Source organism: Corvus cornix, chromosome 3 (assembly GCF_000738735.6).
Source record: "Corvus cornix cornix isolate S_Up_H32 chromosome 3, ASM73873v5, whole genome shotgun sequence".
NCBI lineage: Eukaryota > Metazoa > Chordata > Aves > Passeriformes > Corvidae > Corvus > Corvus cornix.
The window spans coordinates 73,153,291-73,175,074 of record NC_047056.1 but is presented as its reverse complement, the minus strand read 5'-3'; the positions used below and the strand labels follow the sequence as shown (position 1 = coordinate 73,175,074).

At 38.0% G+C, this 21,784-nt stretch overlaps 1 protein-coding gene across 3 annotated transcripts in view; it reads right to left on the bottom strand.

Annotated features, from left to right (window-relative positions):
• The window catches only part of ASCC3 (activating signal cointegrator 1 complex subunit 3), a 252,669-nt gene extending 231,110 nt beyond the window's left edge, over positions 1-21,559 (bottom strand). The window contains exons 1-4 of one of the 3 annotated variants that reach the window (XM_010403548.4): positions 21,539-21,559; positions 7,014-7,157; positions 6,164-6,314; positions 2,678-3,261 (exon numbers count right to left, since the gene is read on the bottom strand). In XM_010403548.4, coding sequence (XP_010401850.2) covers positions 2,678-3,261; positions 6,164-6,314; positions 7,014-7,103 — 825 coding nt within the window. In that variant the 5' untranslated portion in view covers positions 7,104-7,157; positions 21,539-21,559. Of the gene's footprint in view, positions 1-2,677; positions 3,262-6,163; positions 6,315-7,013; positions 7,158-21,209; positions 21,294-21,328; positions 21,377-21,538 lie in introns of those variants that run through there. The other 2 variants (XM_039568654.1, XM_039568655.1) reach the window with 2 other exon arrangements.
• Positions 21,560-21,784: the final 225 nt, after the last annotated feature.

Genomic DNA, 21,784 nt, shown 5'->3' with positions numbered 1-21,784 from the left:
GGGAAAGCAACTAATTTCAATTCCTTGTAGAGCTCATTAAGTAGATAAAAACCTAAATCGCATATAAGTGTGCCTATACATACACTACAAAAAAACCCTAAAACATGCCACCCCATAAATTATCTTAACTGCTCATATTCTTAATGTGATCCGGCACCTCAATAAAATTTGCTTAAGGATCAAATGAAATTGTCTTACAGAAGTCCACTCGCCAATATCCTCACCACAGTCACATCCTTTTCTTGTTTAATAATAAACACACAGTGGTATCTTCCTCTTTTAAAACATAAAAACGTGTTTTATAGATCTGGATTTTTATTTACAAAGAATTATCCTTTCATATCAATACTTCTTTTTTGGGGCTTTTGGGGGGCTTTTTTGTTTATGAAGAAAAAATATATTTTGTAGCTTACAGACACTTTAGCCTATATTCATTCCACTAAGAAATGTAGGATGTTCAGTTTGCATGATCAATCAACTTGTTATACCACCTCACACAGCAAGCCTCTGACCTAGTTCTAGAAATGGGTTATTTTCAGGTTTAAAAGCACCATCTGCTCTTAATGATGGCACCAACAAAATTATTGCAATAAAAAAAAAAATCCCTAAGTGATAGTAAAATCCAAAGTCCAGAAGAAATTTTCAAGTCATGACTATGCCTACAGAGAGCACAATACAAATGCCAGCTAGCTTTTAACAAAAGGTGATCAGGTTCAAATTTGTCATACACCCCCGTGACCCCCACATTGTGCAATGAACAATGAAATAAGACTCTTGCAAGGAAAAGCAACAAAATAATGAGAATGGGGAGATCTTTTTTTTTATTACTAGGAGGTTTTAAAAATTCAAAATAAGATGCAGTTTTCAGACACTTGAGGGAAGAAATCCTTTTCCTCTCTAGTGACGCAAACAAAAGAAACTAACTCTTACATTAATTTTCAGTTCACTGGCAAACAATTTTTTCATATTATCAAACTAAAACTTCTGTAAAGCCATCAAATCAGAAATTTTGCCCAGAATTCTTTGTTCCAGGAACTGATGGAAAGTATGTCTTTATTGGTGACCTACATAAAAACTGATAGCTTGAACTTTCTGCCAATTGATTTAGCAATCCTTTATGATCATAAATTTGCAAAATAAAAATAATGTTATTTCTTCTTGCATCAAGTGAAAGGTTTAGAGCTTTTCCTTTGACATTTTACAAATTAAACTCAGGCACTAAGTAGGCATTATGCAGAAGTATGGAATTATTTCTGCATACCCTATAATGATGTCAGAAATCAGTCACTGATCTAGAAAAAAAATTGAAATCTTTATCTCTGTACAATTAATATACTTCAGGTCCCTTTCAAAAATAAACTCTTTTTTGTGTTTCATTTCACATGCAAGTTTCTTTATCCAATTTTCTTACCCAAGACCTGTTCAGTCTTCCACTTTCATGTGTCTTCCCTCAATATGACCACCCAAAGTATGAAGCTGTTTGCAGACACATATTAAGGTATTGTTTCTCAAATATATTTCAAGGCAGAAGAAAGTAGATCAACTTCCATTTATATTTAGGATCCGTAAGAAAATATACATATCCAGAAAGCAGCTCAAAGGACAGCCAAAATGTGGCCCACTGATTACCAAACAAAACAATAATATGGCTTTAGCAACTATACCATTACACATTAGATATCCACATAGTTATCTAAACTTAAAATAAAGTACACAGGTCCTCTTCTCTATCACATAATGTTTTTATTAAGAAGAATAAAATCTGCAACTGCAATGGCAAAATTCCTTTTTCACTATAAACTTTCACTATATTGTCTTTCACAGGATTGTCTATTCCTACTACCCGTTGTATTTTGGTAGCAAATTTCCAAATCTAGAGTCTTTCTGAAAAGTCAGCTTGAGAATTTAAGTACTGGATGTTTTCACGAAAGGAAAGTAGGGCAACATAAGAAAAATAAAGTAAATGTAGCAGAAGAGTGCAGAGGACAAAAAATTACCTAATTGCTTTAATTCTTTCCTTACCCCATTCAAAATAGTTCCCCCTTGTCTAGATTGATCCAATCATCTCTTGTGAACACACGTGGAAAACATCTTCTCCAGCCTTTAATCATACATTTTTCCCCTTTCTACTACTATACTTATCTTTCAACTCCAGCAACTGTTCCCTCTCCCCCACATTTTCTCTGCCATTCTTGTAACAAATACCAGCCATCCCTTTCCTCATCGAAAGAAACAGACTTGATATGACAAAGTTTTAAAGCAGCAGCACCTGCTCAGCCTTCGAGCAACAGGGAGCCTCTGAAATTGGAGATGAAACCTGTCCAAGAAAGCTAACTTCAGTTTGTCTTTGCAAGTTCCTCACACTTTTATAGGCTATTTAAACTGGCTTTTGCTTAAGAAGAAAGTATGGAAAAGCTGAGTAAATGGCCACAAAAAAAAAATATCCTGTCCATTGTGGGGGAAAAGGAGATTATTCATATAAACCTGATGCTGTATCCTTCTTCTCCCTGGTAAATGATGATGCTGCCACAAGATTTTTCTCAAGTCAGATTAAAATAAAAAAAAAAAAAAAAGCAGAGACAACAATTGGATAAAGTATATTGGCATAAATTAATATGAAATAATTGTATGTTTTTGTAGCATTCAAATATGCAGTATGGTTAATGTGCTAGTGTACCTCATTTTGAAGTTCATCGGCACTTTTGGTAGAAGCAAGGATCTCATACAAAGTGCAGCAGAGGTCCTCTGTTGTTGGCCCTCCAGGGTTACCTCCTTGAGATTCCTTCAGGTACTTTCCAACTTCACACCATAAAAAAGAATCATCTACTTTTTCCAAAGACTTGAGATTAGATTTCTCATCACAGTAGTTCTGTAAGTGATTCAGCTGGTTATTCAAAAATTTGTTATAATCTAAGCTTATATTTTTCTGTGCATCAGTCTCACCATTCACAGGCAGCTCTTCAGAGTGATCCAAATCATGCATGTCAAATGAAAACACTATATTTTTACCAAACAACACTCTGTTATCACCATTTTGCTCTTCAGCCATCTGTATGAGGGCTGTAAGCTGTTCTTCAGAGAAGTGAGAAGCAATCCGAGACATGGCATTACAAGCTGCAGTAGCAGATGATGACGGAAATGGCCCAAACATCTGCTTGATCACCTTTGTCTCATCATGGCCAACACATTCCTTCCCACGAAATGTCTTAAAGAGGAAAACAGCTCCACTTTCAATTGCTTCTTGTCCATTTTCAGCTCCAACTGTTAACAAAACCATATGTAACTTAATACACTTAACACTAAGAGTGTTTCATTACCTATAACATAACTGTATTCAAATTCTTGCTGCAAGTCTCATCAGCATAGATATCAAAAGAAGACCATAACAAGTAAGAATTGTTTCAAGGTACTGAATTATAAAAGGTATATGATAATAAAGCATCTGTCTTCACTATCCTTCTACATACTAAAAATTCATATTAAGAATTACCAATGCTTTCTTATCTTTCTGAGCTAGAGAAAAAAACTTGCTAGAGGTCTTAAACTCACAATTGTATATTTATAAGCTTTTTAATGTTAACAAATTCCCACTTTGTCTCACTATTTATTCACTGCCTAATCTGAATATTCATAACAGAATAAATGTACAGAACTCAGCTGGAAATTACTGAATTCTTGTAGTAATTCCCAGTAGAATTACTTCAGAGTGTGTGCTAAGTTAGAAAAATTGCTCAAAAAATTTAAAGCAAATAAATGTATTAATTTAGATTTCTAGCTACAAAATATCATGTTATGCAAATAAACAATATATTATTACATAAAAACATGAATATATTTCTTACACAAATATTCACAAAGGTACTCAAGGAAAACATAAGGAAAACACTATATGAAGAACCAATATATCACTACTAAACAAAATTTTAAAAGTCACCAAGCATAACCTAAACAAAACCAGCCAACATACTGGGGGTTTTGTTCATTTTAAATGAGGACAACATGCAAAATTTTTTTACTTGTGACTTGATTCAGCTTAGGTTAGGTTTGACACCAGAAAAAGCAAGGGTTTTCTTCCCCACAATTGAACAGGAAAAAACAAAAAAATTCTAGCATAAGCAGATGGAACAAAGCTGAGTAGCTAGAAATGTAACATAAATGGAGGTGGCTACAAATTCAGTATTTAGCTTGACTCTTCCTTGGCTTTGAAAAGCTGAAAAGTTCAAGGCCAGGACTGGAGGTGATATTTACAAGATAATAGATACGTACATATGGAAGATACATTACATAAAGATACCCACATATACAATAGACATGTAAATATGTCTCAGAGGAAAAAGGTGGTTCTGCATTTATCCCTTTTAGCATTAGCTATACAGGAATCACAAAAAAAACCCCTACATCCAAAAAGTTGTAGTTTGTCTGCATGAAGCTCACTCTTATATTCCTAACATACAAACACATATTATTATTTAAAGTCACTTGTCTCGGAACAGAAGTACAGATTACTAAACTAAAAGAGCAATTGAAGGATTTGAGAAAAATCTCTTAGGTTTACTAAGTGGTATTTCTCCTTTATTATCGACATCTCCTTTCTGTAAAGCATCTCTTGAGAAAATACTACTCCTTACATCTCAACAAAATAAGCCAGACAAGATGGTAAGAGATGCACGACTAGAAGCTAGTCTTTTTGGTTTTTTGTTTTGTTTGCCTGCCAACATTTAGTCCAGTACCTCTTGTGATTAAACTATATACAGTGGATATTTAAAACAGCTTTCTCGATCAGTATCTATTATCAATACAGATTGCACTTTCTCCTACTAACTCTGTGGACTGATGGTGCAAGCTCAGTCCCCATCCTGCATGACTTTCCCTCGAGCCTTGTGTGCTGCAAGTGCCAGCTGAAATCTGTGCGCTGAAGAAGAGGTACCTGGGTTAGGGCAGAGAGGTGGCCCTTCCCAGAGGCCTGTCTCAAAAAGACAGCAGCCAGATGCTTAAATTCCAGCCCAAAGAGGTGTTAAAAGTCTACTAACAGCACTAACCAGAGTTTAAAACTTTTTGTCAGTGATTTGAGAAAAACTCAAAATTATACTTCTGATGACTCAAGAAAGCAATAGCCATTACAACCATTAATAGCTATAACAGGCATCTTCTGCAACTGTACAGCACAATTGACTACCACATGTTGGACATGAATAACTTGTCTAGCCTTTTTTTGAAAGTCTGTGTTAAGACATTTGTTTCTTTCTCAATTTACTAGGTATTTCCAAAAGAATGGTTGAGAAATAGAAATGTAAGTGTGGCAAGTTAACATCTGTATTGTGGTAAAAATCTCTGGTCTATAATACCAAAACCAGGCAAATATATTTATTTTTATTAATTTTCTCTGTCTTTTTACTTAGGGTTCTATTCAAGATATTTGAAAAACAATCAGAAAAGGAGAAAATATACCTATGAGATTGAAAGGAAAAGTCCTTAAATATGTGACAGTAAGAGCTTGAGCCAGGCACTCAATTTATGATGATGAAGTTAAATTTTTCTAAAAGCAAAAGCTGAATTAGGTTTAGTCTGTCAATCAAAAACTAAGTTTCCAACCAAAACTAAGTTTTCACACGTTCTTTGCCTTATGTACTTCAGTTTTAAAAGTCTAATTCCAGATGAGTGAAATATATTTTTATTTCTCTCCTCAACACCAAACACTTCACGCAGAAAACATTTCTTACATTTTTATCTGCCTGTACAGCAGTCTAATTTTTCATTATACCAATTATGTGGAACTAAAGCAGACAACACCAGGATTGTTCTTTCCTTAGAGTACTGCTATTCTGAAAGAAACTGTTGGTTTTGCTCATTAACTGTCAATCACAAACCATACCACACTCTACAAAACAATACCATCAAAAAAGCAAGACTGTCCATATAACAACGGAATCTTAAAATAAAACAGAAGACCAAATTGTGTATATGTGTATTAGATTAAATGGAGTTTCAAAGATATTTCAGGGCAAAACTGGCTTCAAGGTAGTTTAACCATACCAAATGCTGGTAGTTGGTAGAACCAAAATTGTACCAGTATGTAAATTATGCAGGCAGAAAGCAGCTTGAACCTGCGCCCACCCCCAAATATAACAATGTATTATTAGACTACTAGAGAATGAAAACATACCTATTTGTTTTGCAGCTTGTAAGATAGTTTTTAAATCACCATTTACAGTTTGGTATTCTTTTTTGTCCAAATTGTCATCAACAAACTTTATTATCTTCTTCCAAGTAAGATCAGACTTCAGCAACTCGGCATATAGTTTTGATCTTTTAGTCTGAAAATGCAAAAATATTTGAGGTTTTTTATTATTTTCAAATTAATATATGTGGGTTCCTTTAAAATTAAACACCAGATAAAAAAATTCCTTCCAATTACATTCCGTTAGTACATAGTAATGATTGCAAGTACTTTTACTTGTTCTTTAGACTCTTTCCTGAGTGTATGAAAGAAGGATACACAAAAGCATACACTCTCTCACTACTTTACTCTTTCCAGAGCAAAATTTGCTATAAAGCCAAACTCTTGCAACTTCAAGAGATTTACAGTTCCCAAGATTCCAAATTCATTACACATTACACGTTCCCACAAGGCATCTGTTGCTTTAATGCATTGTTTCTCAGGAAGCAAAAGTACCTAAAGTCAGTGAACCTAATATTAGAAGGGAAAAGTTTGGCTTCCCAGTTCTATGTAAGCTCAGAGCTAAAAGCACACCAGCCTTGCCCAACTTCTTGAAAGATGAATTAACACAATCAAGCAAATTTTTCCATATAGCATATCATGATTGTAAGGGCCAAGTATAAATCACAAAGCTACAGCAAATTTGACTCTGAGTGAGGACACTATGAAGGAATGTACAGGAAACTATAAACACTCTGCCCTTCCTGCTCGCCTACTCTCATAAAATAGCAATGCAAATGAAGAAAACAAATGATTCTTATTACAACTATGCTTCGTAAAAAAAACAAAGCTTTACCGTTAAGTCAGCTAATTCTTCACTGTAATCCTCATGTTTAGTGACATTTGAAAAGGAGCGTAAAGCGCCTGTAAGACGAGGCAAGGCCATCTGTTACTCATTCAGTGATCCATAGGAGGAGAAATCAAATCCCAGTTCAAGTACCTAGATGAGAACAAAACAAATAACGTGGCTTTATTAATGTTATAAATACAAACTCACATCATGAACTTGAAAGACCTTTTCGAGCTAGCAGAACTTGGCTGGAACTTCAATTAAGTCAGTTAAAAAGAAAAATCTCTTAAAATGATGATAATCAAAATTCAATAAAAGGGAGGTAAAAGGCACAGAGCAGAGGCAAGAAATGGTAACATGCAGAGGTGACTCAGCAGGTGGTTCTTTGCTCTCCTCCCTAAATAAAAGTTACCAGCAATGAGGCAAAGAGGCAATTACTTCTTTAGCACCCCTAACACTGAGTATTATAGTGAAATCTTTGTAACTGAACTTTAGCTCCCAATAGCAGTAAGTGATTACAACCTATAGCAGTAAGTGATTACAACCTACAGGGAGATTTCCTCTGAGTCAGCCCATGCTGGGACCTTTCAGGTCATTAACAGCCTCTGGTGCTCATGCAGAGAGAGGCATCTTTCTTGACAAGTGCTTAGCCATTTTCAACCAGCAAAACAGGGAAAGAAAATTATGACAGGAAATAAAGATTGTCAAAGGCATAGCAATGAACTGTTATAAGAGGAAAAGGGAATAAAAAAGGCCACCAGAAAACTGAAAACACCATGCCTCGGGATGTTTTCGTCTCACAACTGGGAGTGCACACACACACACACACTTAGAGCAGGACTCTCTTTGGAACTACAGCTTATTTCCGTGCAGTCTTATTTCCTCTGTGGAACGGGCTCATATCTGTGCACCAAAACACAGCTGTTCCCCATCTGAAATTGTACTTCTTCCAAGCCTTTTACTGAAATTATTCTCAAAGTTATTTAATTTCAAAAGGTGCCCACAGCTGAATTGTTTAATGAACCCTAAAGCACGACTACAGTTTCTGACAGCAGCAGATAAGATACAGACTTAGATTATTTTTGAAATAATTAATGATACCATTACAAACCTAATGATCTGCATCATTCTTAGCATGCCTAAAGATCAACGTCCATCCAGAATTTAAAGAACTTGCAATAGAGTAAATAAAATTACTTCCCCTCCAGTCATATAGTACAGAACTCTCTGCTTTCATCTAATTATCCTTAACGTTTTTCCTTATTTCATGACTGCATTTGTATTTTAGCTTGCAATACAGCACAAAAGAAATCCAGATGCAGCATTCCAGTCACAGAGAAATGTCACTGACTGGTCAGGTCTGCTTGTTCTCCCACCTTGCATTAAGATGCTTTTTGAGAATGATATTACAACAGCTGATAATTTGGAGACAAATGTTGTAAGGATGAAGCTACAAAATTTGGAAATACACAATCTTTAACTGTGAAGGGCACAGAGAGCATGTGTTCAAGCCTAGAAGCAGACAGAGCCAAACATCACTGCAGCTTTTGAGATGTTCAGTGGGTATATGACATGTAATTCATACCAGCATAGCTCCTAGTGAAAATAGTCTGTGAACATTACAGCCACCATTATTAGAAGGGAAATAATGTGTCCAGACTTTGAGAGTACAGCACTCTCACACTGTTCTATAGACCTCACTCCATTTTGCCTATTTATTTTATACCTACACTCAAATACCTGTTTCTGTAGCATTATATCCCTTTTATAAAAAAATGGAATAACATAATTCTAATATTAATTGTCCTTTCTGAAATAACATGCACAGTAATTTATGAAAGTTTGAACACACCTATAGAAAGTTCACTTTTCACACACACTTATAAATTTTAAAGTGTCTCCAGCAGGCTCATTTATTAGGAAACTGAATTTTAAATGGATGTTTGTTTCTCCTTTATTCAGTGAGTTATTAGCAGCTCCTGAAATGGAAAACCTGAAACACCAGAAGACAAGAGCACACTGTCCTAACCACAGGCATGGCCAAAGAGCAAAATCCAGTCCTGCAACTCTACATTTGGTCTTGAACTAGTAAATGCTGCTCCATGCTTGCCTGTGTGTTTTCAGAACTGGCGAGTGTCTGAGGGGGCTGGTTGGGCAGAGCAGTTGCACTCAAACTTCACACACCCCCTTCACCTCTTGTACACAACCACCACTCTCAGCAGGGCATCACAGGAAAACAAAAACAGCTAGTAAACAGAATGCAGGGGACAGGTGGGCGCAATTATTCCACTGTTAACATAAAAAAACAAGGTAAAATTTATGAACTTTGGCTATTATTCTGCAACATATTAGAGCCAGCTCTGAACACTAAATCAAAAATCATGTGGCCCTATAAGATGCAGTGTAAATTTATATTTGTTTTTAACAAAATACGTTACCTGCCTTCACACAAAGCCTCCTTACGTAGATACCTGCCTGCATCACACTGCCTTCAGAGTGGATCAGCTACTCCTTGTCTTCCCACAGCCATCATAAGGTAAACTAACTCCTTCTGGTTTGAGAGAAATGTATCTGTTTGCCCACAGGTGGATCTGAAACATCTGTACTACCAAATGATCCAGCTAAGATCTGCTGGTTTTGGAACAAGGACCTAAAAGGCAGTGGCAATTAAATCCTCTTCACCAGGGCCCACATATAGAAGGTGAACTTTTGCCATCCTTCTACCCATTCCTCCTAAAGAAAAGTATGAGAAAGGTACTATCTTAAATCATTTTGATAGGACAAATGGAATGGGAATTTAACCTTCAGATCAGTGCAACTTTACATGGTAAAAATAATTCTTCTCCTCCCCCACTACCAACCAATTGAGGACATTTTGGGCACATTCTGCTAATGATTCCTAGAACTGTCTCAGATTTCCTGCCTTTTTAAAAAAACATGTAACTTTCCACCAAGCCTGTTTGTAAATCAGAAAGAGCAATATCCACCCTTCTAAAGCTTTGTGAAGATGAGAGAAAGCAACTTTTAAAGTCTGTTTTTCTTCTTTTAAAAGCAAGTGCAATTTTAACATTGAAACTTTTTATAGGAGAAAGTAAAACATAAAGACATTATACTCAAGAGTATACTCAGGTAAGAAACAATTCAAAGTTTATTGTTTGAAAGTCAACATGAATCATAATCTCAGCAGGTTTTTATTCATTGAAGTGAAACATTAAAAAAAATTTCTAGCAATACCACAAAGGTAACAAAAATTACTAGTGAAGTTTTCCACTTCATCTATTCACCAGCTACTTATGTTTTTCTCCAACTCCTGGCCTTCCTATGGTTCTAATACAAGAAAATAACAGAACCATTTCTTTCTCTTCTTCACTGAAATATTACAGAGATTAGTGTAAAACACAGATCCTTTTTAAATTTACTTAATTCCCATGCTCTCTAACAGATCAAGCCAGCTGCCCAGTAGGGCTTAGAGAAGGTGAATGCTCAGATCTGGTACGTTAATGTTCAAGTTGAACAGAAGTCTTTCTTTCCTTACAAATGATGGAATTACATAGCATTAACACAGCTAAAAATCACAGGTAAAATCCACAGTTACACTATCCTAAAGCACCAGCTTCTGTAGTCTATAATATTTACTTTTTACTTGTCCCTTAAAACCTCACAGCAGTGATTTTGTTTAAACTATTTAAGGAATATTAAGCCATGTTCCCAGATTTTGACTGTATTACCTATAATTCTTCCAACTATTAACAAGTTTCTTGCTGTCTATGTAAACTTGCAATTTATAAAACCTAAAGAAGTTATTACTAGTAACTAATCTAATCAAAGAACATTATAAAGAAAAAGAGACTTTAGGCACTGGCAGTGAATAGCAGGTTGCTATTGACCACAATGTATTTGAATCAAACGGCATTTTCTCTGTCACTTGAGAAAGTGGAAACATTTCAAACAAAGAAGAAACTAAAAGGGCAAAAGATATCCCACCCACAAGACTATACAAAAACTAAAGGGACAGTGCAGTAACTTTTTTTACATTTTAAATATATATAAATCAAATGGTGTGACCATAAGGGCACATTAAGACATTGAAATTTATCAATGCACAGAATATTTTACTTTACACGACTGCATAAGAAGATTAAAAATACCGAACATTAAATTTTACTGATATGAATACATGTTGGAATGGCTACAATTAACTGCAGCAGCTTCATTAACGGAAAGGTAAACTTCACATTTTATTTACAAATAAGGCTCAATTATTTTTAAAAAACCAAACATCACATTCTACTTGGTGTATACACTTTCTACATTGTACACATCAAAGGAAAAATATTTTAAAGAAAACACTTTAAAGAAAAAAATGAAACCATTAGATTAAAAAGCTATTTTGCACCAATGAGAACACTTTTATTAGATTCAATTAAATTTCTTATCCAAGCATGCTTGATGCAGTACAAATACACACCTAACATCAAAGTTGTTAAGCGGGGATAATAGTGGTTTAATAATGTCTAGGACATTAATTAGAAATAGCAGGCAGAATCATGACACTAAAACAACAGTATTTTCCAACTTTGTATTTTGCACCTTTACAAACAGTGCTGTGCGATATATTAACAACTGTACGCTTTCAGATATCTCACTTTCTACAAAAGGCCCAGACATCTCCCCGGAATTCTCTCAAGTTGTCTGGGTCAAATATTGCTGGGTCATATATTTCTGATCTCCAGTCAAGACTGGGTCAGTCTTTGAAAGGGTGACAGCAAGGAATATGTACTCAGGAAGAAATAGTGGCTTCTTGACATACAGTATTCAACTGAGCGAATACCAAAATTCAAACAAGTGCTTCAGCATAACAAAGAGGCGTAACAGTGCCTGTGTGCCATCATTCACATTAGAGACAATTTCAGCATCTTAATTACATAAGTCACTAAATAAACAAAAAACCCTAGAAAATCAAATAATGGAATTAGAAGTTATTCATTCAGTAGAGTATTAACCCTTTCCACATTTTTTCATAATCTTAGCCATGCATATGGGATTAAACAACAGCTGTCTAACACTGCTTGCATCAGCTGGAAAGGCATTTCCTGTGATAATGCCCGATACTGTTCTGGGATGATGCCAAAGATGTGGCTTGGCTCAATAATGTGTTCATTTTAGGTATACTTTGAGATAGTTACTAAGGATTGCTATTGTTAAAAAGAAAAAAAAATTAAAACACCACATTTTTCAGAATAACTCCTCTTCCTTTTCCAAGCACATAAAATGTAATTCAGTTGTTAAACTGAAAAATGTCTGTAGTTTTACACCTCATTGCCTTAAGTTCCCTGCAGCGAGAGACAAGCTGTATCCCAAGCAACAGAAACTTCAAGACTTGCCTTACATGAGGAGATGTACTATAAGCAAATTTCCAACTTCAACATATATAACATATATGTTCATTTAAACACTAGGCACAAGCCACAAATACAAGATGGGGATGGTGGAGGTATCATTTGTTTCATCTTGCTTTAAGTTTAATAGGGGGGACTCTGTGTCTCTGTTACACCCCGTGCCATCAACAGAGGTTGAAAACAACCTCAGGCGGTTCATCTTACTCCATTCCAGAAAGGCTTGTCACTAAAGGAACACATGTATGGAAGGTAAATAGGGATACATGTGTTTAAAGGAAGTAAAAGGAGGATGAAAAACAATAGATAAGTGAGAGAAAGAAAAAGCTCTGAGTTAATGACAGCTAAGTAACACATATTGCATCTCACTGAGGATGGCTGAGAGGACGTGGGATGCACTTCAACAAATATAAGTGCTGTAATAGTACATGTATAATACACAACTGCATAACTGCTGGGCTAAGAGCATGCTGGAGAACTTGTTCAGATGGTAGTAAAAAAGTCTCTGTAACACACTCCTGGTAGTGAACAGCAAGCACATACAAGGACAAAGTCCCCAGAGTGAATTACTGGCCACTACAAGGTGTAATTCTGTGAGGTCTTTAAACCTTACAGTGATGTGATTAAACACTCAAATCACTTACCATATTTATAGATAACTAAACAAATGCCTCAAATACTGTATTATCCCCCAGTTATAAATGACTTAGATGCTTAATAGCCACTCAACACCACAATTATCCTTCATAATTAATGTTGATTTCCTTCAAAGTAGGGTTTCAATAAGTCTCAAGGTGGGAACTGGATCGTTTTGTATCTGGAGCATTCTCCCAAATGTTTTTGAAGGAAACATTTTTCCTTTTGAGAAAAACATAACCTATTTTAGCATTCACAAAGGATCTCAAATGCAATAAAATAAAAGACTAAGCCAGGTACACTAATCCTTAAGGCCCTGCCTGTACATTATTACTCAAGTCAAAAAGGAGAGGTGGTATGAGTAGGACTGCTGTCTTCTTCTTAACCACTAAGTGATTAACTTTCTTTGCAGCAAAGTCATTAGCAATGTTCATATTGCTATGAACCTGCAAAAGACAGGATGTCAGTTCTGAAGTAACTGTCTTACCAAACACTGAGATTCCTTCTTGGGGATTTCTTTAGTAATTAATTATGGCTAATAAAATCATTGCATCTTGTAGACAATGCACAGTAGCTGTGTAAGCACAGTGCAACTTATGCCAAGATCCACATTTCATCTTACAGAACAATTATTCTATGAAAGCACTGAAGCACAATTTCTCATCTAGAGAAAATACTAAATTTTTTTTGTGTTAAGCAATTTTATCAATAAAACTGGTAATAATAGTGGTAATGCTGGCAATCTGAAACAGAAAAACTGCAAGTACCTAAATTACAGAATTATTTTTCAGAACATATTTCAGACATATGCAGAGTTTTACATCAGTTAAGAAAGAGGCTGTAGATTCTATAGCCCTCCTAGTAATAGACAAGAACATTAATTCAATTGTCATGTACTAAAAGTATGGCCATTAAAAGAAACACAGATTCTGGCCAACTTTGGCCATCACTAAATGAAAAGTTCCCCAAACTATCAGCTATAAATAAGCTCATCCTATTTCCAGCAGCTTTTGAGTCAGAATTTTACCAATGGTTGCAGTAGACAATACAGAAATATGTAGAAAATGACTCATTACATAAAATAAGAACCAGACGTTATTGTCCACACAAATGCATCAATTTAATTAAAATAATGCAAGTGTATTGTGCAATTTTAAGTGTTTGCTATATTTAGCAATATTTGAATTTATTGCATTCATTTAATTTTTATATAATATTTGTAGTATTTTCTAAAAGATGTCCTTTATACTTTTTCTACCATTCACTATATTGTTTGATACCTGTCATAATTTCTGAAGAGGGAAGGAGTAAAAAAGTCATTACAGAGTTTGCAGAAAACTCTCTAGTTAGTATCTTTCCAATAATACACAGCAACTGGGACCTGAAAGCTGAGTATTTTATCCAAAATTCTTCTAAAAAGTGTTTTAATTATGAATACACTATACTACTGCTCAGTGTTTCTAACAGTCCTCCCAGAAGTCTCTGTCAGCATATATAAAAACTATTCCAAAGATATGTCCATATAAATGAACTACTCAGAGTCTAGCAGTCCTTCCATCCTTATTGGATCCTTGTCTCAGCACACTGAAGGTTCAGTCCAGCCCAGTGGTTAAAAAGTTTCAAGTTTCTACTTCCTATCAGAAAAGCAAACAGAGGCACATTCGTAAGAGAGCTCACTGACCTAACGTGGTCAAATATTCAAGTGTAGTGAAGATGCTTAGAGTCCCAAAAATCAACCTATAAAGACAAGCTTTTCAGTCCAAATCACACCAGCCTTTTGGGGATGCCTTGCCCTTCAGAACTTCCTCCTACTGCCTGGAGGCAATACTACCCCCTCCCCTACAAAGAGAGTTGTAAAGAAACCCAAGGTTATATGAGACACACAATAAGCTGTCCCAAGCCAGTCCACTTTTGATTTAGCTTAAATACTACTTAGCAATGCTAGGATATAGGGATGAAAGAAGTCAAAATTTCAGCCTAAAAATGTATGAAAGAAAATTAATTCAAGGTGTACCTTGCATTATAAGTATACGCCTACAACCTGAAAACATGCCTACTTCAAGGCAGAGGCTCTTCTACGAAGGAAAAATAAGTTAATTAAAAATACATTTAAGCAACACTCAACTATTGAATAGACACATGGCCCCATAAAGTAATATTATTAAAGACAGATTCCCTTGTCTTCTCTTCAGAGCTCACATGCCACACAGGCACTTCAAACAGCACGTCAGCTATTTGATGACCAGCAAGTAACAGCTTTCTAATTGATAATTTATCATTACTGCAGTTTAGAATTAGAACTTTAAAAAAAAGGGTAGTGCTGCAATGTTACAAGTGCAAATTAGAATCAAAACTAACAACTGCTGCCTACCCATCCTGGGCTGTCTGTCTATAATGCTGGCCATACATGCAAGAAGATATTTTGAGAAAGATGCCTGTACAATTTCCTACAGTGAGGAAATCCCAAACCATCTTTTCAGAGCTTACAAATACGTCTCCTCATTACATAAGGAAAGGGGGGAACATAAATTGAGGCGTAATATAATTCTTGGATGATATAATAAAAAGGAAAATAGCCTCATTATGTCTCTAGTGATCTGAGGAGGTTAAAACAGGATTTTTCAAGCTGTATGTTTTTTTTTAAATGGTTGCATTTCTCAAATCATAGTCATATTCTCCTAGAATGTATGTAAAATTTCTTAAAACATATTTTCTAAAATATGTTTTAAGCTAATACATACATACATATTACACAAGGTTCTCCTATTGAACAGTTAAAAGCCCTTGAACAATTATTATGAGTATTTAGCATGGCACAACTGTTATAGGCCAACTGTTCAGATTTATAGAATCAACTTTTAAAGACACCACAGAAACAAAAATGCTACACTAACAAGAAAATTATATAACCAAGCATTTTATTTATACTCATGCTTTGGAAGCAACATAGATCTGTACCATATGATGTCATGCTCAGCAGTAAAAACTCTGGGAAATGAGAAGCGAGGGGTGTGGGGAAAAAGGACACACATCCATACTTATGGGGTTTGTCTTCCCAAGCAACTGTTAAATGTCTTGGATTTTCACCCAGATTCACAGCCAAAGGGAGTGAGTGAGAGGCTGGGGGGGGGGAGGGGGGGGCATTTGGCTACTAGCTGGGGTCAACTCACGACAAATAATAAATTTCTTAAAAGAAGTGGAAGAGAGGACTTTCAGAGATCCTCTTTACTCTTCCCTAATCTTTCAAGGAGAGGACATATTAGAATAATGGAATCATTAAGGTTGGAAATACCTCCAGGATCATCAAGTTCAACCTTTGGCCAAATACCACCATGCTCACTAAACCGTATCATGAAGTACCATGTCTGTACATTTTTTGAACATTTGTTCCCCCTTAGAGCAGCAGCTAAGACTATTGTCTTCCTATTCCTTGAACAAATTCATCAGAATCCAGTTTCCAAATAGAAACTCATTAAGTGACACAGTTCAGCAGTCCTCACCAGTTTCAAAGAAAGAAGCAGTTGTTTAAATGGCTGGCTGGTTTACAAAATATTTGAATGCAGGCAAGGTGGTCACAACTGCACAAAGTCATCTACTTATTCTCCCAACTTTCTCAGAAGGCAGTTTACAACTGGAAAACTGAAATTTGCTCCATAGTTCACCTGACAAATGCTTCAATCACCAACCTATCATTCCATAATCATCTCTTCTTACTGTAAGACCTATTTATGTTTAAGATTCAGGCTTGTAATATCAGATTCCATCTATTTTTTAGGCCAAACATCCAACGTGCCTTTGGGCAAGCAAGAGTAACAGATGGCTCAGAGTAAACACATGCTTTAGAACAAATGATGGTAAAGTCTACGGGAACTATAATTTATACCTGTAAGTTCCACATGCAATGAAAGGGGAGAGCTATCAACTCTTCTATCCCTAAATATCAACCAGGTAAAACATTCTCCACCTTCCTTTTAACATTATTTTTCTCTAGCACACACTAGATTTAACAAGACAGAAAAAGAGCAAGAGTTTTAATTTGCATCTCAGACTGCACTCAGCAACAAGCTGGCCACCAAACTCTAGTCCCCATGTCTATGTACTGAATAGAAGACAGAAAACACCAACTGCCCTTTCTATGATACAGTCCACATTGCTACTGAAGCCTAACTCTTTCTTGGCTTCACTCTAGTCTAAAGGATTTTCACTGAACTAGACACAGTTGTGTTCAACTTCAAAAGAAATATCTATATCCAGAATAAGCTCAAGAAATACACCCAGAATAGGGATCTTTCACACCACTGGTTAATTTAGTGAGCACCATTACCACAGAACCACAGCATGCTGCTATTGCTTTGTTCAATCACCTTTATAGGTGTTTGTGCAGTGTTGGCGTGGCTTGACCCTGGCCAGCAGCCACACTGCTGCTTACTCACCCCCCACAGTGGGACAGGGGAGAAAAAAGGAAGAAGAAAAGAAAAAAAGCTTAAGGGTTGAGATACAGTTTAATAGAGGAAGAAAAGGAAAAATACCCCCCAAGTGAAGGAAAGAAATTTTAACCACATCCCATATGGTCACCAGTGCTCCAAGCTCCAGTTTACTGATCTCCAAAAAAAAACCATCTTGGAAGCAAAAAAAGCCCCTTCTTCTTCCTCTACCTCTGTTTTTATTTCTGAGCATGACAATACAGAGTACAGCACAACCCACTGGCCAATTTAGGTCTACTGTCCAAGCTGTGTCCCCACACAACCTCTTGCCCACCCTCTGGCCGACTTGCTGGGCTGGAAGGGTGGAAGAAAGCTTTGATGCTGTGCAGGCCAGAAACAGCCAAAACAGTGGTGTACTATCAACATTGTTTTAGACACAAATCTCAAGCACTTCAACTGTGATGAAAGCTAACTCCTAAACCTGGTACAGGAATGTGCTCACACTGGCATTGTGCAAACAGAGGCAATCAAATTCCTGAGCGAGAGATGAGCACAAAGAATGCCCTGATTGTATATATCCTTAGGGGTTGTGCTTGCAGTAAACACAAAATTGCTCCTTTCTGTGATGTGATGAGGTATTTAAAAAGCAAGAATGGGTAAATACACAATGACTGACTATTGCTCATAATGTAAGAATAAGGAGGTACATGACAAAACTTAATAGTAACGTGAAATTAATACCAAGTAGAATGCTTTTCCTATGTAGAACATAATTAAATTTGGGAATTCATTGCCACAAGATGCCAAAAAGACTAAAAGTTCAGGTATGCTTAGATGAATTAACAGACATCAAATACCTTGGTAGCCTCTGAACTCCACAGCTTAGAAGCACATAATCAGTTATTTAAATCACTAATTACTAGAACATAATATGATAGTGAAGGTATAATTGGATTTGTCATCCTTCTGTTTTCAGTACATCAACTTAGCACCTCCTACTGGCTGCTACAGGAGAGAGACACTAGACAAACATTTTCTTTGAAAACAGAGCTACAGGGTAAAATGAAAACAGATTCTGAGGATTACAATTAGGGATTTAGAAGTCTAATATCTCAGTCTGTTTCTGGGTCCTACTCTTGTTTCCTTCTCTTTTTAGTTCAGACATCAGCTATTATATTTCTAATGAAGTTTCAACTACACATTACAGGTTATTTGTTAAACTGCTTTTGATTAGGTAAGTTTATCTGAACTAGAGAGTAGATTTTGGTCTCAGTTCTCTCTTCAAACATTAAAGCATAATTCAGTTTAAGAAAATGTGTAGGCTACAAAGTGCTCAAAACCAACTTCAACAATTGTTACTATAAACAATTTACCAGGAAAACAGCAAGCTGTTATTTGAAGTAATGAAGACTTCAATTTTCTACAGGGAAATTTTGTAGGAGGGAGAAAAGAAACCTGTTCAGCACTCAAAACGCCCATATGAACTAGAATTAATCCCACGTTTAACAGCTTCCAAACAAACTTTACATTATAACTAACCAGCAAGAGACAACGTGTCTTTCCTTCCCCCAGCCACCTCTGCACCCCATTAGCAGCTCATGTAACCATGTAACAGAAGACGAATGACATGGACCAGGAATAACATAGACCACCCTTAGTTCAGTGCAGTCCAGTTCAGTATTTATAGAGGAAAACTTTTTCAGAGAAAGCACTGTAGGTCAAGAGGACGTGCAGAAATATACACCGGCTTTTTGCGAAGGATCAGTTTTCTATTAACTCTGTAAAAAAAGTATTTTTCAACTATAAATGTTCTTCCTGAAAACAGAACACTACACCTAGTAAAACTGTAAATGATACTGAGAAGCAAGGGACTGCAACTATTTTAGGGGCCAAATTACAATCATCTTGATCATATAATCACATAATGGGTAAGGCTGAAAGGGTCCACAGTGGGTCATCTGGTTCAACCTCTCTGTTCAAGCAGGGTCATCCTAGAGTACATGGCACAGTGCAGACAGTTCTTGAGTATCTCCAGTGAGGGAGACTCCATAACCTCTCTGGGCAACTTGTTCCAGTGCTCAGTCATCCACACAGTGAAGAGAGTCTTCCTCACGTACAGGTGGAACTCCCTGCGCATGAATTTCTCCCTGTTGCCTCTTGCCCTAGTGCTTGGCACCACCAAAAAGAGCCTTGATCCATCCTCTTGACACCCTCTCTTCAGACAGTTATACACATTTATGAGGTCTCCTCTCACTTGTCTCTTCTTCAAGTTGAACAGGCCCAACTCTCCCAGTCACTCTGCATAGGAGAGCTGTTTCGGTCCTTTAATCATCTTCATGCCCCTCTACCGGACCTGCTCCAGGAGCTTCAGGTTTAGCTTCAATGCAAGTTCTGTAAACACAGAACTGTCAGAATAAAATACTGTTGTTTGAGAATTTCTTGCCTTCTCTCTGATTCAGTGGAAGTCGTGACCTAACCTCTTCCAAAGGCCAAACCAGCTTTTAGAGAAAACTGAGGTGTAACATGTAAACTGGTTTATTTATACAACTCACAAAGGCCCTAGCTAGGAGTTGGTCTGTATTCCCATATAAATGTGAAGAAAGTTCCTGCAAATATCTACACATATAATTCCAAGATAATGCAAGTTTAGTCTCCAGCAGCTAGAAGCAAGTCAGATCCAAAGAAAATCATTTTAGTACAGCATCTGCTGAAAAGCAGCATGTGTTTAATCAGACTCACTACCTCACTGATATAATCAATACCATCTTTAGATGAAGGCCAGCTTGCATCTGACCGGATGGCTGGTTTGGTTTTCTTCCTCCTAAAAATTTAGCTCTGCAACCTACCATGTGGACGTACATAACCCTTGCTGCACTGTCTCTAAAACTTCCAATATTTTTTCTACTCATTGGCTAGACTCAAGTCAAGTCAATCCTCTGGAAAGTAATTAAGCTTGACTATTAGATTTCTTCTCTGCAAAAATTAAGTTTACCAGTTTCATTTCAACAGTACTACTTTACAGTCAATTGTTTAAAAAGGCAAAAGATTAAAGGGTCTACACCAATGTTAGTATGTTAGAAATACTAACAAAACCTACATTCAGAACTCATAGAAGTTTTTAGCAAACGTATTATTTGAATTCCAACATGATACACACTCCTGAAGCACCTGAAATGCAAGCCTTAGGAAGCTACAACACTGTCAGGTGTTTTATAAGAAAAGCTGGCAGTTTACCACTACCAAACAAAACGAAGCAAGTAGTACTCGAAAGGGAAAAACAATCTATGTGACCACATGCTTCTTTCGTTCTTCATTTCTCGTTCTCTACATTTATTAACAGCAGTAGTAAGTACTGGAAGTACATTCGACAGCTGTGCGGTTCCCACTTGACCACTCCTGTCAGCGCCGTTCCGATAAGCAAAGCCCAGAAGGCGCACGAGAGGAGCACACGGCACCCGGGCCTTCGGCAGCGGCCTTGCATCACCCGCCGCGCTGCGCGCCGGGGCCGGGGCACGGCGAGCACTCCGCCAGCCCCGGCCCCGCTGCCGGCCCTGGGCACGCCACCTGCCCCGCCCGCCGGAGCAACGCGTGGCACCGGCCAGCGGCCCGGCTGCCCCCAAACGCCGGGCCTCGCCAGCAGCGCGGCGACGGCCCTGCCCCGGGGGCTGCGGGCAGAGACCCGCGCAGCGGCGGCAGGACGCCCTCCCCCGCCGGGGCAGGCCTCTCCCAGCTGTCCCACTCCTCACCGAGGGGCCGGACCGCAGCTCCGCACCGACCGCGGGCAGAGCGGCGCCCGACGCGGGGCCTCCCCGGCGGCCTCCACGCCGCGCCCGCCCGACCCCCGCCCGCCGCGCCCGCCGCGCACCTGCCTTACGGCCCGCCGGTCCCGCTGCCGCCAAGAGCCGGCGCGGCGCGACACTGCCGTACGGCGAGCGGGCGGGGCCGTGTCCGGGACGGCCCGCGGGGCTCCGTGCCCGCGGCGGGGCTGTGCCGGTGCCGCCGGACCCCGCCGGACCCCGCCGGACCCCGCCCGGGTCTCTGCTCCCCGCCAGCCCGGCGCCGCTCTCAGCCCTACCTCGGCTACAGGCCGCTCCTCCTCCGCGTTCTCTGTGCAGACAAAACGGATCTCGCCGTGATGCCGCGGCTGCTGAGCCTGGTCGCCCGCCCCAGTCGTTCCCGGCGTGGAATATGCCGTGGGGGCAACTCCTGGCAGCATTTCACAGAATCAATTACGTTGGTAAAGACGTAATCTTTAACGAATTCAACCTATGACCGAACACCAGCCACCTTGTCAACTAAACCATGGCGCCAAGTGCCATGT